General features: G+C 43.4%; 1 protein-coding gene across 1 annotated transcript in view; it reads left to right on the top strand.

Annotated features, from left to right (window-relative positions):
- LOC117410028 (butyrophilin subfamily 1 member A1-like) overlaps positions 1 to 18193 on the top strand; it is a 69743-nt gene that overhangs the window by 13033 nt on the left and 38517 nt on the right. The window contains exons 3-4 of the mRNA XM_059018337.1: positions 3794 to 3867; positions 6394 to 6741. Coding sequence (XP_058874320.1) covers positions 3798 to 3867; positions 6394 to 6741 — 418 coding nt within the window. The 5' untranslated portion in view covers positions 3794 to 3797. The remainder of the gene's footprint in view (positions 1 to 3793; positions 3868 to 6393; positions 6742 to 18193) is intronic.

Below are 18193 nucleotides of genomic sequence, written 5' to 3'. Positions count from 1 at the left end.
CCCAGGCCACTAAACTGAAGTCAAGGCTGAAATGTAGGATGTTTTGTCCTTTTGCTTGATTCATATATAAAGCTAATTATTGGGCACAAAAAGAAACCACACAGTTTAACTTTTATAACGATTTGGTTATTCAGAAAATGCCTTTTTTTTTTTTTTTTTAAATGTCAACCAGCAGCCTAGCCTGGGGCCTGTGAGGACAGCTCCCTGTGCTGAAGCCAGGCATTGGCTTTTATCACTCATCCATGGGAGAATTTGTGTTCAATATTAACAGCATATATTCTACTCCGTTTAACAAACTAACCTCAAATCTCGTTCCCGCGTGTAACATACAAGAGTCACTGTGTTGCATTTATGGGTGAACTGAAACAACAAGATAAGATGGACCAATAATAATACTAACCACTGTAATACAATGCAGAATAGTATTTCCTACTGTTTGTTTTCGTCAGACGTACAGTACTAAAAACAAAATCTACGGATGTAACTAAACAATCTAGGATTGTATGCATTACTACATATAGTCCTGCATCTAAGACAATTGAGGATCTCATTTTGAAACATTGGAACATTATTGCTTCGGATAGTTTGTTACCGATAAGAGTTTAATACACCACCATTGTTTTGTTTTAAGAGAGATAGAAATCTCAAAGATCTTTTAGTAAGAGTGGATCATTATAAGCCTACACCTACCTGCCACTTTGGTATTCTACCAGGGTACTATCATTGTCATAATTGTGCACAATGTAACAATACTTACAAAACTGACACCTTCCAGCACCCCCACACAGGTATAACAATTAAAGTTATAGGTGTAATCAGTTGCAGTACCCAAAATATGATTTTGTCCATGTAGACTTGCACATGTAGGAAAAACTAGCAGAACTTTAAAAACACAAATATCGCAGCATAAGAGTGCTATTAGACGGATAGACATGACCTCCGTGGTTGCTAAACATTTTCATGTGTATAAGCGCAATGTTGCCTCCTTGAAATTTTGCGGAATAGAAAGAATTAATAGACCTAGGAGGGGAGGGAATGTAGATGGGCTGTTATTAGAAAGAGAATGTCTTGTTTTATCTGCACTTTGCGAAAACATATTAACCCAGTCAGTGATGATACCAGCACCAGTATAGCAGTGTGTGTGACACCAGCACCAGTATAGCAGTGTGTGTGACACCAGCACCAGTATAGCAGTGTGAGGTGATACCAGCACCACTAGAGCAGTGTGAGATGACACCGGCACCACTAGAGCAGTGTGTGTGACACCGGCACCACTAGAGCAGTGTGTGTGACACCGGCACCACTATAGCAGTGTGAGGTGACACCGGCACCACTATAGCAGTGTGTGTGTGACACAGGCACCACTAGAGCAGTGTGTGTGACACCGGCACCACTAGAGCAGTGTGAGGTGACACCGGCACCACTAGAGCAGTGTGAGGTGACACCGGCACCACTAGAGCAGTGTGAGGTGACACCGGCACCACTAGAGCAGTGTGAGGTGATACCGGCACCGCTGGAGCAGTGTGTGCGACACCGGCACCGCTGGAGCAGTGTGTGCGACACCGGCACCGCTAGATCAGTGTGTGCGACACCGGCACCGCTAGAGCAGTGTGTGCGACACCGGCACCGCTAGAGCAGTGTGTGATGACACCGGCACCGCTAGAGCAGTGTGTGATGACACCGGCACCGCTAGAGCAGTGTGTGCGACACCGGCACCGCTAGAGCAGTGTGTGCGACACCGGCACCGCTAGAGCAGTGTGTGCGACACCGGCACCGCTGGAGCAGTGTGTGCGACACCGGCACCGCTGGAGCAGTGTGTGCGACACCGGCACCGCTGGAGCAGTGTGTGCGACACCGGCACCGCTGGAGCAGTGTGTGCGACACCGGCACCGCTGGAGCAGTGTGTGCGACACCAGCACCGCTGGAGCAGTGTGTGCGACACCGGCACCGTTCGCAAGTCAGCATCACAGATTGTGAAGCACTAAAGGGCACCTAGCAGTAAAACAATCCATTTAGTTACATTGGTGAATTGGAGATATGGTTGAGGACTCCGTCAACAAAGTGTATTCAGATCAAAGCAACTCCAGCTAAACAAAACCTAGCAAGTCCACAATCTCGTCTCCCAATGGAGTTCAGATACCAAGCATCGGGCACGTGTTCCATTGGCTAAATAATCCCATTCTCACAGCTATCAAAGAAAGGAAGTGGATTTTCATTTTATAGGCTAAACAATCCCGTAGGAGCCATTCTAGCTCTGCCCCTACCCCTCTCACTACAGGCAGAGCCGCTCCCGGGCTAAGAATGTAGCAGCAGCGGCAACACATGAGCTACAATTGCTATATGCAGATACACACCCCCGTCAGTACACACTACAGTTCATGAACTTCACACACAGAGTAGCAATTTCTCAAAAACCCTACCAGCCCGGCATCCATGCTCACACACACTGCTTGTTATCCTGAACATCCTCCCAGCTCTCCCCTCATTCTTCTTAATGAAGCTTTATGAAATATTCAGCTACAAACAATTGGACTAATTAATCAATTACAACGCAATCTCCTTACACACATTCACACGTGCTTTAAAAAAACATATCAATGTAAAATAATCAAAGTGCAATAGAAAAATGAAACCTCTTAAATTATAAATACAAAATAAAGTGCAGAAAGCTTAACCCTTGTTTGTTTACATCCAGGAGGGAAGCGTCCGCTCTGCAGGAACTACTACCACAGAGCCCTTTTACTGCAAGACGAGGCCTGGAGGCGATTGCCCAGCCAGGACCGTCAGAACGGCCCGGAGTCGCTGGGAGGCGGGACTTCGGAAGCAACAGAACAGAAGTAGGTCAGCTTAGGGGATGTGGATCCCAAAACAGTATAGAGAGGGTTACCGTAGACTAGCAGGTTCCTGGAGCAGAACGTTCCGTTTAGTGGGACTAGCGCGCGTCGCTTTGTGTGGCAGGCTTTTATTTTTAGCTTTGTTTTTGTTTTGTTTTCTTTATTAAATGTGACACTAGGTCTATCATTGCTGCTACCCCAGTGTCCATACTGTGTTTAAATTAAATCTGCGTGCCTGAGCGGCGTATCAACACCAATGCTTTCTGTCTGTCAGTATTTTCCAGTGACTACCCACACATGTAACACATTCCCTGTTACAATCATGATTAAAGAAAATGTACAAACGCTGGCTGTGCCTTCGCATAGCACACACAGCGCTGGCATTATACACTGTATTTATTAACATCGTTCTTTCAAACAAGTCCAATCACCTCCAAAAAACGTAAATCACATCAGCACAGAACTCAAGATAGAACCAGCAAACTGCACAAGAATTCCCTTCCTCTTTGGATTGATTAGAAGTGATTCATCACCCGGTTCATCAACAGGCCTTTGGTTCATCTCAGAATGTTTTCTCTTCAGGGAACCAAAAGTCAGCCACTTATCCACATTAGAGAGTTTGAAATTATTAACTTGTAAATTCAGTGCATACTCTTGTCATAACACGAGGCAGAAACCATCACAAATCAAAACTGTTTTTAAACATCCGGTATTCTACGACAGCCACTAGAAAAGAAAGAATACATGCACAGCTTGCTCCATATTCCCGAAGACAAATGAACACACACAAACTGCTTTGACGTGTCACTGGCAGACTGCTCACGTACCACAGTTTGGGAACCGCTGCTCTACAGAACTTGCCTGTGCTGATCCTGCATTGTGTTAGCTCAGTGTGTCACAGTCTGCATCTCTAGTTGTGTCACACAGCTTTAACTAGCAGATCTTGTGTTGTTTTCCAGGGAAATGAAGATGAGATTCCTGGGGAGGACCTGTCTCATTGTCTTGAGTTTGCTACCAGCTGCTTCTACACAAGGTGAGAGGGACTGTAGAAATGAATCTAACATGAAGATAATTCAACAGGACAGATCCACTGAGATGCATCATCTCATTTTCAGTGATGTTTCTGGCTGTGTTTAGTGTCTCTGTATGGATGTACAGTGCCGTGAAAAAGTATTTGCCCCCTGTGATTTGTTGCATTTTTGCATGTTTTTGACACTGAATGTTATCAGATCTTCAACCAAAACCTAATATTAGATAAAAGGGACCCTGCGTGAACAAATAACACAAAAAATGTATACATATTTAATTTATTTATTAAAGGAAGTTATGCAACACCCAATGCCCCCATGTGAAAAAGTAATCCCCCCCCTTAGACTCAATAACTGGTTACGCCACCTTTAGCAGCAATAACTGCAACCAAACGCATCCTGTGGTTATTGATTAGTCTCACAGCGCCGTGGAGGAATTTTGGCCCACTCCTCCATGCAGAACTGCTTCAACTCAGTGACATTTGTGGGTTTTCGAGCATGAACTGCTCGTTTCAGGTCCTGCCACAACATCTCAATGGGGTTTAGGTCTGGACTTTGACTAGGCCATTCCAAAACTTTAACCCTTTGCAGTCCTATGTCGGACCTGGTCCGACATTGCAATTATTCCTATCCGGTCCAATGTCGGACCCTGTCCGACATCATCAAAAAGACGCAAAAAAACAAGTTTCTAGTCGTTTCTTTTCCGGAAAAGGCCGAGAAAACCATTCAATGGCCGAGTGGGAGCGACAGGAGTCAAGACGAGCCAAAAAAAAAAAAAAGGGCGTATCTCATGAATAGTCACACTTGGCATCATATAACGGCGGCCATAAGGAAACAAGCTGGCTGCTACTGCATCAGCGCTCAGAGAATATCATGGACATCTGCAGAGCTTTTTTGAGATGTTATAGTAATAAAATAATGACTTGGATCGCATTATTGAGGAGTTTGGTGATAAAACGAGTGATCAGGAGACGATTGATCAGTGTGTTTGACTATTATTATTATTATTATTATTATTTATTTCTTACATAGGTGAAAGCTATAGCGAATGAAAGGGTGGGGCGGGGCTGGAGATGCCTAGTGAGTGCTTTGTTGATATGCAGGGCCTTTTAAACCCGTTTGACTGTGAAAAAAAATACTTTTAAACAGCGCATCTAAAATTAACTGCGCGTGTGAAAATAAATTGGACCCCACGCGCCTGACACGCACTTAATAAATGGACTGCAAAGGGTTAAATTTCTTGTTCTTCAACCATTCTGATGTAGACTTGCTTGTGTGTTTCGGATCATTGTCTTGCTGCATGACCCAGCTGCGCTTCAGCTTCAGCTCACGGACGGATGGCCTGACATTCTCCTGTAGAATTCTCTGATACAGAGCAGAATTCATGGTTCCTTCAATGATGACGATGCCTCCAGGTCCTGATGCAGCAAAGCATCCCCAAACCATGACACTACCACCACCATGCTTGACCGTTGGTATGAGGTTCTTGCTGTGGAATGCAGTGTTTGGTTTTCGTCGGACATAACAGGGCCCATGTCGGCCAAAAAGTTCCACTTTTGACTCATCTGTCCGTAGAACATTGTTCCAGAACTCTTGAGAATCATCCAGGTGCTTTTTGGCAAACTTGAGACGAGCATTCATGTTTTTCTTAGTGAGCAATGGGTTCCGCCTTGCTACTGCCATGAATCTCATTTTTGCCCAGTGTCTTTCTGATGGTGGAGTCATGAACACTGACCTTAGCAGAGGCGAGAGAGGCCTGCAGATCCCTGGATGTTGTTCTTTGTGACTTCCTGGACGATTTTACACCTTGCTCTTGGAGAGATTTTGGCAGGACGGCCACTCCTGGGAAGATTCACTATTGTCCCAAACTTTCTCCATTTGGACAATATGGCTCTGACTGTGGTTCGGTGGAGCCCCAGAGCCTTAGAAATGGCTTTGTAACCCTTTCCAGACTCAACAACCTTTTTCCGGAGGTCTTCAGAATTTTTTTTGTTCGTGGCATGATGTGCCTCTAGAACTTGTGTGCTGACAACTTAACTCTGATGGTAAGGGCCAAAGTTTATATAGTCAGATTTATATTGGGCAGGGCTGGCCCAAATCAGGCCTGGTTGTTAACCAAAGTACTCTAACAGCTGACCCTAATTATCCCTTTAATTGGGTTGAGTTAACTGGGGGGGGGGGGGGGCAATAACTTTTTCACACCTGAAGATTGCATGTTTGATTACCTTGCACACCAAACAAATGAAAGAAGCACCAAACTTTGGTGTCATTTTTTCTCTGACTCCCTCTATATACTACTACAACCCACAAAAAAATCTGACCAAATACAATGTGAAAAATGTGCAAAAATGCAGAAAATCAGACTGGGCAAATACTTCTTCACGGCACTGTATATCATTGAGCTCAAAGAACTTCCAGGAGGAGCACCAACCCTACTTACAGCTTTCAAATACTTATTCTACTTAAGATGCTGTTTTAAGAAACAGGTTTTTATGTTTTTTTATTGCCTAACCTTGTCTTTTCTTTCTCAGATGCATGGCGTGTCGTTGGCTCTGATCAGCCTGTCATTGCTGATCCTGGTGATGATGTCATCCTGCCCTGTCACATTTCACCCAGACTCAGTGCTGTGGACATGAAAGTGAGGTGGTACAGGGAGAGATTCGACACGCCTGTTCATTTATATCTAAACAAAAAGGACCAGCTAGGAAGACAGGACAGTGCTTACCGGGGCCGCACTGCTCTCTCTCCCTCTGCACTGGAGAGAGGTGATATCTCTCTGCATCTGAGAAACCTCCAGCCCGCTGACACAGGCATCTATAAATGCTACGCTGAAGGTGGAAGCTGGAATGAAGAAGGACAGACTGAAGTGATAGTTACAGGTAGGATTCAAGCTGAAGGAACTTTATCTGAGATTCTATAATTATACAGTTAAACCCCATAATATCACCAATTCTAGTCAATTTATTACAGAAATGAATACTTAATAAGGTACTGTGGAGCTAGGACCTGATAGTATAAGCTCTGAGGACAGAATTATGCAGTCTAGAATAAAGGCATTTCATTGAAGTTTTTTAAAAAAATTACATTTAAAAGTACAGTCAGCACTTGGATATACGACACTCAGATACACGTCATTCGCGTTTTACCATCCTTGTATCAAGAAACGAATAAATTCCCATTATATATACAGAGATGCCAACTGCTACGATTGGCTGTAGCAGCTACTATTTGAGGCTCTGCTACAGTGCTACGTTGAAGGGGTATAATACGACAAGCTTTATTAAATAAATAAATACATGATGGATACTCCCTGGACGTTTATGAAATGTTATTTCAATACCATGTGTGTTTTCCTGTTTTAATTTTTTAATTTTTTAATGATTCTTAAATAACTATTTCACTGACAGTTTACTGTGGCATTGTAACTGACATACTTAAAGCTCTGAGCTGGGTTGCTTGGTAACCAGTTTAGGGGTTCTTCAGAAACCGCTGCGCACACGTCGCCTTGCTTGCTTTTTAGTCTGGGATTAAGGCACGGTGGTGACGGGTTCTGTGATTTTAGTAGAGAACATTGAAGTTTACCAACACAACTTGAAATTCCACCTTGGGGCTCCCGAGTGGCGCATCCAGTAAAGGCGCTCCGCGTGGAGTGCAGGATGTGCCCTATAGTCTGGACATAGCGAGTTCGAGTCCAGGCTATTCCACAGCCGACCGTGGACGGGAGCTCCGAGGGGGCGGCGAACAATTGGCCGAGCGTCGCCCGGGGGGAGGGAGGGTTTAGGTTGGCCAGGGTGTCCTCTGCTCACCGTGGACCAGCGACCCCTGTAGTCTGTCCACGGTCGGCTTTAGAATAGCGATGTCCAGGCTATAGAGAGCATCCTGCACTCCACGCGGAGCGCCTTTACTGGATGCGCCACTCGGGAGCACCAACGTTTTATTCTAATCATAATGTCCAGATGGCAGTATAACACCACAAGTTCTATATTTTAGCTGGTCCTTTCACTGCGAAAGTCATGTATTTTACATATTTCATTCGATGTGACCTGCCAGTCAGGTACGGAAACCATGTACTTAGATTTATCAGCGTTTCAGTCAAACCAGCCTCCTACCTTGCAATGGACAATACACTCATAGACCGCTCCCGATCAAATCAATAGGTTTTGCAGCGACCTCACAGCAATGCATTCTACATCTCTCCTGAAAGCAGCCTCATCTTTGGCTCCATCTAAATCGCCTTAACACTTTAGACCAACATCGACGTCCTATCAAAATTCTGGTTGGCAGACAATTGTGCAACAACCTGCAATCCCAAGGAGGCACTTCATGCAGCTTAAATGTGCTCGTATCTCACAATGAGTTTCTTTTCACTCACTTCAGCAGATCTCTGCTCTGTACAGCAGGCCACTGCACAGTAATGATGGCAGTCCACCACACACTGTTACGATCTCCGCTTCAGCAGATCTCTGCTCTCTACAGCAGGCCACTGCACAGTACTGACAGCAGTCCACCACACACTGTTACGATCTCCGCGTCAGCAGATCTCTGCTCTGTACAGCAGATCTCTGCACAGTAGTGATGGCAGTCCACCACACACTGTTACGATCTCCGCTTCAGCAGATCTCTGCTCTCTACAGCAGGCCACTGCACAGTACTGACAGCAGTCCACCACACACTGTTACGATCTCCGCTTCAGCAGATCTCTGCTCTCTACAGCAGGCCACAGCACAGTACTGACGGCAGTCCACCACACACTGTTACGATCTCCGCTTCAGCAGATCTCTGCTCTCTACAGCAGGCCACTGCACAGTACTGACAGCAGTCCACCACACACTGTTACGATCTCTGCTTCAGCAGATCTCTGCTCTGTACAGCAGGCCACTGCACAGTACTGACGGCAGTCCACCACACACTGTTACGATCTACGCTTCAGCAGATCTCTGCTCTCTACAGCAGGCCACTGCACAATACTGACAGCAGTCCACCACACACTGTTACGATCTCTGCTTCAGCAGATCTCTGCTCTGTACAGCAGGCCACTGCACAGTACTGACAGCAGTCCACCACACACTGTTACGATCTCCGCTTCAGCAGATCTCGGCTCTCTACACCAGGCCACTGCACAGTACTGACGGCAGTCCACCACACACTGTTAGAATCTCTGCGTCAGCAGATCTCTGCTCTGTACAGCAGGCCACTGTACAGTACTGACGGCAGTCCACCACACACTGTTACGATCTCCGCTTCAGCAGATCTCTGCTCTCTATAGCAGGCCACTGCACAGTACTGACGGCAGTCCACCTCACACTGTTACGATCTCCGCTTCAGCAGATCTCTGCTCTCTATAGCAGGCCACTGCACAGTACTGACGGCAGTCCACCACACACTGTTACGATCTCCGCTTCAGCAGATCTCTGCTCTCTATAGCAGGCCACTGCACAGTACTGACGGCAGTCCACCTCACACTGTTACGATCTCCGCTTCAGCAGATCTCTGCTCTCTATAGCAGGCCACTGCACAGTACTGACGGCAGTCCACCTCACACTGTTACGATCTCCGCTTCAGCAGATCTCTGCTCTCTATAGCAGGCCACTGCACAGTACTGACAGCAGTCCACCACACACTGTTACGATCTCCACTTCAGCAGATCTCTGCTCTCTACAGCAGGCCACTGCACAGTACTGACAGCAGTCCACCACACACTGTTACGATCTCCGCTTCAGCAGATCTTGGCTCTCTACAGCAGGCCACTGCACAGTACTGACAGCAGTCCACCACACACTGTTACGATCTCCGCTTCAGCAGATCTCGGCTCTCTACACCAGGCCACTGCACAGTACTGACAGCAGTCCACCACACACTGTTACGATCTCCGCGTCAGCAGATCTCTGCTCTCTACACCAGGCCACTGCACAGTAGTGATGGCAGTCCACCACACACTGTTACGATCTCCGCGTCAGCAGATCTCTGCTCTCTACACCAGGCCACTGCACAGTAGCGATGGCAGTCCACCACACACTGTTACGATCTCCGCGTCAGTAGATCTCTGCTCTCTACGAAGCAAGAAAGGATATTAAGATCTGGGCTACTTTAATACGTCACTGGAACGGCCTGTCCTCATTCTAATGAAGACCTGATTTCAGCTCCTCATGATTTGAATCTCTTCACTGACTCTTTCTCATTCTTAGGATTAGGGGCTTGCCTAGGGACTGAATGGTTCTCTAGCGAATGGCCCCCTGGCTCTTCTGGAACTGTATCCCATCATCACAGCTGCTCACATCTGGGGTCACCGATGGTCAAGAAAATCTATCACATTCTTTAGGAACAATAAATCTACAGTCCATGTTATCAATAAAGGAAGATCTTCCTCTCCCCTTATAACGCAGTTACTACATCGCGTCATTTGGATTTTAATTTCAGTGTCTTTTAATTTCTTCTTTCAAGCCTGTTAAATTCCGGTTCACATAATGCAGCTGATGCTCTTTCTCACCCACAGATCACCAGATTTCAGCAGTTGGTTCCTACAGCATCTCCAGCACCTCTCCAAGTTCTGCAGTACCAGCACCTAGTATTCCTTTTAGCTCTCCTGTCTTCAACCTTCTCCAATCTGCTAGAAATGACATGTCCGCTGCCCTAGCTCCATCAACAAGATCATCCTGCTCTACAGCCTGGTCTTCTTTCTCCTCCTTCTGCGCAAAAAACAAATTCAGCCAGTTCCATTTAAACAAGACTGGATCCTAGCCTTTCTCATCCATGCACGAGACTTTCTAAACCTCTCCGCTTCTACAATCAAGTCTTACCTGTCCGGAATCCAGTAATTTTAACCGTCTCATGTCCGTGTCCTCTCTGATTTTTCTGGCCATTCTAGCAATCTGCTTGACGTTCCGTGGCATATCTAAGAGCTCCCCTCCTACTTCTCCATCTCGACTTCCTATATCTTCGGATATTCTAATGTTGCTCATGTCAATCTTGCGAAAAGGCTGTTTCAACCCCTTTGATCTCCTCATGGAAGTCATGTGCTTAACTGCTTTCTTTGGATTCCTCAGATGCCCTGATCCCATCTCTTTCCAGCTTCCCTTCTCTCGGCATCCGTTCCAACAACCTCTCCTTAGTTGCAGATTCTCATTTCCTAATTATGCTCTGTATCTCTAAGACAGAACAACTTTGTCAGGGTCAATTTATACAGCTGTCGAAGATTAATTCTCCATTATGTCCCTTCACCTCCATGTCCAGATACATTTACAGCAAGAAGCCTTTCATCATGATGGATCCATTGTTCACCAGCTTCTCCCATGCAGTAGGTTCAAGAAATTGGTTCTCAACTCACCCTGCCCTCCCTCATCTCCAATGCAGGCTTTTCTCCTCAGTTCTACGCTCCTCACTCCTTTAGAATTGGAGCAGCCACCTCCGCAGCAAAAGCCAAAATCAATCAGCATCTAAGAGCCTAGGGCGCTGGTCCTCCTCAGCAGTAGAATCATACATACGCACATCTGTTTCCGATATAGCTGCAACTCACCAAAACATTGTTAGCATGCCTGGAATGGGGGCTACCTGATCTGCCGGGTCCACCAGAGGTTTCCCCCCCTAATGGGAGGGGGCGGGGGGGGGGGTTCATAAGAACATAAGAAAGTTTACAAACGAGAGGAGGCCATTCAGCCCATCTTGCTCGTTTGATTGTTAGTAGCTTATTGATCCCAGAATCTCATCAAGCAGCTTCTTGAAGGATCCCAGGGTGTCAGCTTCAACAACATTACTGGGGAGTTGGTTCCAGACCCTCACAATTCTCTGTGTAAAAAAGTGCTTCCTATTTGAATTCCTCTCCACTGTGTGGCAGGTAAACACATAATTCACACTACCCATTATTTTGTCAAAAAAAAAAAAAAAAATACGAATCCATCTTGCTTGTCCAACCTTTTGGGGTAAGTGAGGCTCACTTCCCCGACCTCTATGGCCGCTGCAATCCGTGCCTCCAACGAGGGGTTCTCTATCCTATCCCCTCAGGCCAATGCTCAAACTACCTCTCCAAGTAACGACCTTTCACTTCAGCCCCGGCTCTATTTAGATTTATTTTTCCTACTTCTATAGACAGACTAATTGTATGTGTATGTAGGTAATGTATATTGTATTAAAAAAAATAAACATAGTTGAATTTTCATCCCCTTCCTCCGTGATTTTGAAAAAATTTACCATGACTGCTCTGTGACTTTTAGTACAAATTTCCGTGACAGAATCCCAGCCTTATCAGTTATTAAAATAGGAATCATAATCAAACAAATGTCACTCTCCTCCAACTAACAGCCTTTCAGACTAACACACCCAAGCCGAGCCCCCCCAGCGCGGGTGTGTTCACACTGCTGTTCAAAGAAGAAGCTGCCTGTGGAACGTGACGTCAAATTTAGTGGACACAGGCGCACAGAGGAGTGCTGTGGACTTCTTTTGAGAATGGATCCCGAGGTCATACTGTCCAAAACGATAGTCTACCAAAAGATTTCACAGGAATACAGAAATATGGGATTACAGCAGCACAAAACAGTGTTGTGAAAAAAAAAAAAAAAAAAAAAAACTACTTGTTTTGTATTTGTTTTTCACATGTTGCTGAATGCAAATACAAACCGAATAATTTCATTTCATCTTATTAAAGTTAGATTGAACTACTATAATAACTTTTAAAAAGTTACAGATAGTATTTGAAAAATGTCAGTAAACACTTAAGAAAAATACATTTAAAGTAGGCTTATTAAATACAAAATCTAAACCCAACTTATTTAAAGATTTTTCTTTACAACTTGTTTTTATACATACAATGTTAATATATGGTATTTTTTAAAAAACATATTGAATGTGATTTTCAGATACTTTGCACATTTCCAATATATGTATCTGTGAACAGGCTGGCTGTAGCGGTGACGTCAGGCCAGGAAATGAATGCAAGACACACAGAAACTGTGGGCGAAACCGAGACGCTGCGGAGCTCAGTGTTTTATTGTAAAATAAAAGGTTTAAACAAAACAAAACACTTGTAACGGCGTCAAGCTCTGGGGTGCCAGATAGTAATAAATGTCCTATCAAATTATTTAACTTAACCACATTACCAGGACCAGAAAGCCCATTATCCTATTCAAGTCCTATATCAACCAGAGTAAAAGGGGACTAGTAATTAATTGAATGATCAAACAAATTGCTTATGAGGTAAAACATATATATATTTAGATGGCTCCAGCTTTAAGTCCATTTACCCCAAAATAATGAAACCAAATTATAAACAAAATAAAAAAACAAGTTTTACAGAACAAAGAAACAAAACATGTACAGAACAAAATATTAATTAACCAAACATAAAAATAACAGTTAATTGCTATGGTAGTAACAAACAGTACACAGCAATGAAAAGCTTTTCATCCCTATTGGAAACCTGCTTTAAATATGGTCCTTCCAAGAGACAAACTAACTTTACCATCGTGTTACCAAAGACACCTCTTTAGTAATCAACGCCAGTGGTTGCGGGAATATACCCTCACGAGCCAATTTACACTATTAAACTGCAAGCCGGGTTTCAATAGTCTCAGCAAACACACACACAACGCAATATACATACCCAACAATTAATCAACAAAGCAAAAATTAATTAACAATTTACTAAAATAAAATACAGAAACAAAAAAAACAACAGTATACTATAAAGCAATATTTATAATTATTTACTGGTCAAAACAAAATAAATAAATAGAAGAAAAATAATAAAGTACGGAAAATAACACACGAGTCTGTAATAACACACAAGGATTGGCGGTAATTCTATAGCAGCTTTTATACGCAAGTGGCTCTCTGTTAAACGTACAGTATCGATATGTCATGTTTGCCACATTCTCCCCCCTTTAAAAAAAAAACACAAGTCATTGTGTTTAAATCCTCGTTGGTAAAACCAGCAAACTCTGACTCCTCATCCACATCATCATCCTTAAAGATTTCAAGCACCTTTTGACGAAGTTGGAAATCATGCTCTTCGGCTGTAGGATAAAAGGGTTTAACATCACAAACATGGATAGTCCTGACATCTTGTCCGGTGTCTTCTAAACAAACTAGATAACTCACTGGACCCCGTTTCTCAACAATGCGATAAGGGCCTTTCCAGCGAGGTGCTAGTTTGGAAGTAAACTTCTTGGAAGCATCAGAAAGAACATGATTACGCACCCACACTCTATCTTGGGACTTGTAACTAACAGTTCTTCGATGCTTATCATAATTCCTCTTTTGTCGCGCTTTAGCTTTGGCAACATTGCTTTGCACATGCTCCTTCAAATCATGAACCAGTTGTAGGGTGTCATAAGCAGGCATGTCAGGTGATATACCTGCTCCAGACAAGGCTTGATCGATAGGTCCCTTCAGTGATCTGCCTAAGTTGAGCTCTGCAGGAGAATAACCAGTAGTCTCCTGCTTAGATGAATTAATAGCATATCTGAACTCTGCTAAATAGCAATCCCATTTAGCATGTCGTTCCTGCACATAGGATGCCATCATAGACTTCAATATTCTGTTAATACGCTCAGAAATTCGTCTGCGGATGATATGCAGTTGTCTGTTTCTTTACTACATTCCACTGCTTACAAAGAACAGTCAACACTTCTGAGACAAACTGCGGACCCCGATCAGATAAAAGATAAGCAGGTGTACCCCAACGTGTAAATATGTCTTTTCTCAGACAGTTAGCAATGGTTACAGCTTTTGCCTGTCTTAATGGAAAAAGTTCAACCCAGCGGGTGTAATAGTCTACCACCACTAGCAATTGCGTATTGTTGTTGGAACTGTTAGGCAGGGGACCCATAAGGTCAACTCCAACCATTTCCCATGGTCGAGTGACTGTAATAGACTGTAATTTACCCACAGGGCGAGTATTTTCAGGTTTTACAGACTGACAAACTTGACAGTTGCGCACATAAGTAACAACATCTTTCCATATCCCTGGCCAATATGCTGTTTGCAGGATACGGTGCAGAGTTTTATACCGACCCATGTGCCCACTCATAGGATTACTATGATAGGCATGCAACACATCCGATCGTAAACTCTTTGGTATATAGAGTTGGTACTTTGTAGTATTGTACATTTTACTCACTCTATAAATCTTGTCCTCTAAAACAACATAGGCCTTTTCATTTTGTTCAGAGGTGGTATCATCTTCAATCTTTTCCAGAAGAGTTTGATAAATTCTCTGTACTTCCGGATCTTCTCTTTGCGCACTCCAAACATCATCATCTGTATAAGGAAATGGAGTATAACTTTGCCCAGCTGCTAGTTGTTCCACTTGTACTCCTAATAGGACTTTCTCAGTTGTCCCCAATGGAGCACGTGACAAAGCATCTGGGGCTTCATTCAGCTTACCCTTCCGAAACTCCACAGTAAAATCAAATTCTTGAAGGCGTAAAGCCCATCGAATGAGTCTAGAGTTAGGCTTTGTAGTATTAAAAACCCACAAAATAGCCGAGTGATCTGTAACCACTTTAAACGGTTTGCCTTCTAAATATTGTCTCCATTTCTCTAAAGACCACACAACTGCTAAGCATTCCTGCTCAGTGGTAGTATAATTCTTCTCCGGAGGAGTCAATGCTCGACTGGCATACGCCAACACCTCTTCTTGAGTAGGAGATAAACGCTGCACCAATATAGCTCCCAAGCCAAAACCACTGGCGTCAGTATAGACCACTAAAGGCAACTCATTGTTCGGGTGACCAAGCACTGGTGGTGACATTAAATGTCCTTTCAGTTGTTCAAATGCTGACAGACCACCTCCACTTCACACCTTTCTTCTTAAGAGTGTTCAAAGGCTCAGCAATGACAGAGAATCCAGGAACAAAGCGATGATACCAGCCTGCCATTCCTAAGAACCTTTGCAAGTCCCTTAAATTAGCTGGTACTGGATAATGCTGAATTGCTTCAGTCTTTGCAGGATCTGCATACACACCTGCTGTAGAAACAATATGTCCCAAAAATTTAATCTCAGTTTTGCAAAATTGACACTTCTTTAAATTAATAGTAAGGCCAGCCTCTTGAAGTTTATCAAAGACTGACCGGATATCCCTTAAATGCTGTTCTTTGTTTGCTGAGTAAATGATCACATCATCTAGATATACTAAGCAAACCTTACCACGCAAATCTCCTAACACCAACTCCATTAAGCGTTGAAAAGATGCTGGAGCATTTTTAAGGCCAAAAGGCATGACCTTAAATTGATACAAGCCATAGTTTGTTACAAATGCTGTCAATGGTTTGCAAGTCTCATCCATTTGGACTTGCCAATAACCACTATTCAAGTCAATTGTAGAAAACACTTGTGAACCAGACAACGAAGTTAACATATCATTAATTGTAGGCATAGGATAAGCATCAGTTATTGTTTGGGCATTTAATTTACGATAATCTACACAAAATCTTTGGGAGCCATCTTTCTTAGGGACAAGTACTACAGGGGAACTCCATGGAGAATATGAAGGTTCAATTATTCCCTTATCTAGCATATCATCCAAATGCTCTTTCACCATTTGTTGCTTTCCTGCAGACATTGGATATGACCGTTGTTTGATTGCAGGACATTCCCTAACATGGATCTTATGAGATAACACTGCAGTCTTTCCAAGTTTTGGGGTACAAACACCCAAATACACTTTTTCACACTCAAATACAGTATCCATTCGAGACAAAGCCTCCTTCACATACAGTTTACGCTTTTCTTCCACAGACATTTCTGATTTTAACTCTACTGCAACTACTGGATTAATCTTGGTATACACAAAAGTATTAGTGGTAGATTCACATGTATGCCAAGTATTTAAATGTGCAAAACCTGGTTGAAAAGGGAATTTCTCTTTCTGCATAACATAGTAAAGGTTTTTTACATCTATCAACATTCCAGTTGACGTAATAAAATCTAAACCCAAAATTAGAGCAAAAGCCAACCCATTCCCAGACACCACTGCTACTGGCATTGCAACTGTTACGCCATGAAAATTAACTTCTAGATTAGCAGAACCTAATGGACAACTTGGGTCACCATTCGCTAAAAACAAAGTACCTCCTTTCCAAGGTTGCAACTTCTCATTGGACACACACATTTTTTTCCACAAATCCTCATGCAATAAAGTACACGAAGCACCAGTATCTAACAATCCCTTACCTTCCCACTGTCTAATGCCAACAGAAACTATCAATTGTTGCAAGACATTGGGTGGGATTTTCTTTCCTTCGTTGGATTTTCTAGTCTGTCCTTTAGGATTAATGACATCCGTCACCTCTTCTCCTTTTGCAGTTGTTACTACACCAACTTTAGGTTTGTAGCCTTCTTTTTTAAACAATGGGCACTGTTTTGGTAAATGTTCCTGTTTACACCTCCAACAAAGTACATTAACCTTGCTCGCCACTGGGGTAACTTGCTGCCCTTTATATACCCTTTCTTTATTACCACCATAGGTCTGGCGCCCTTCAAACTGATTGAGCAGCCAGATCCTTCTCAATTTGTCTTCCTAACTGCACAAGCTCCTCTACTGTATTAACTCTACCTCTCAAATGACTAACATATTTAGGATTCATATTCTTTAACATGAGTTTTACAACCTCCGTCTCTTGAATTGAAGATTTCCACCTTCTACACAAAGCACGAAAACTATATGCATAATTCTGTACCGATTCTGTTGATCCCTGCACTCGAGTTTTCACTCGCTCCTCCAATTCATCTTCATAATCATCTGAAAGAAATGCAGACATAAACTTCTCCTTGAAATCTGCCCAACTAATAACTTGCTCTCTAGCAATCTCCCACCAATCACGGGCTATGCCATGTAAAACATTACTCACTGTAGCCAGTATTTCATAATCAGACATAGGACGCAGGGCAAGAAAATCACTACATTTGGCTAAATATTTCACAGGATCACTTTCATCATGCACTCTTCCAAAAGACGGAAAATTAATTTTAACAGGCAACTTAGCTGCTGTTACACCAGTTTCTCCTCTCACTTGTGCACTACTTTCCAATGACAAACCAACACCCCCTTTCTTATGGTTTGCTTCCAACACCCTCACACGTTTTGTTAAGATCTCAGAACACTCTTCCAATTGCTTCACTTCCTGTACTGTCCGACAAACCAACAAATCCCGTTCATCTGCCACACGATTCTCAAGCTTATTCTGCGTTTGCAAATTTAAAATCAGTTCCTTCACACCTTCTATGTTAGCCCTACATTCTTCCCTTAAATGCTTAATTACACCATTGACACTTTTAGTGACAGCATCAGACAACTCATTCACCGATGTTTCAATAACACATGGTATATATCGCTTTAA

Source organism: Acipenser ruthenus, chromosome 59 (assembly GCF_902713425.1).
Source record: "Acipenser ruthenus chromosome 59, fAciRut3.2 maternal haplotype, whole genome shotgun sequence".
In the NCBI taxonomy this organism is placed as follows: domain Eukaryota; kingdom Metazoa; phylum Chordata; class Actinopteri; order Acipenseriformes; family Acipenseridae; genus Acipenser; species Acipenser ruthenus.
This window is presented reverse-complemented; position numbering and strand designations above follow the sequence as displayed.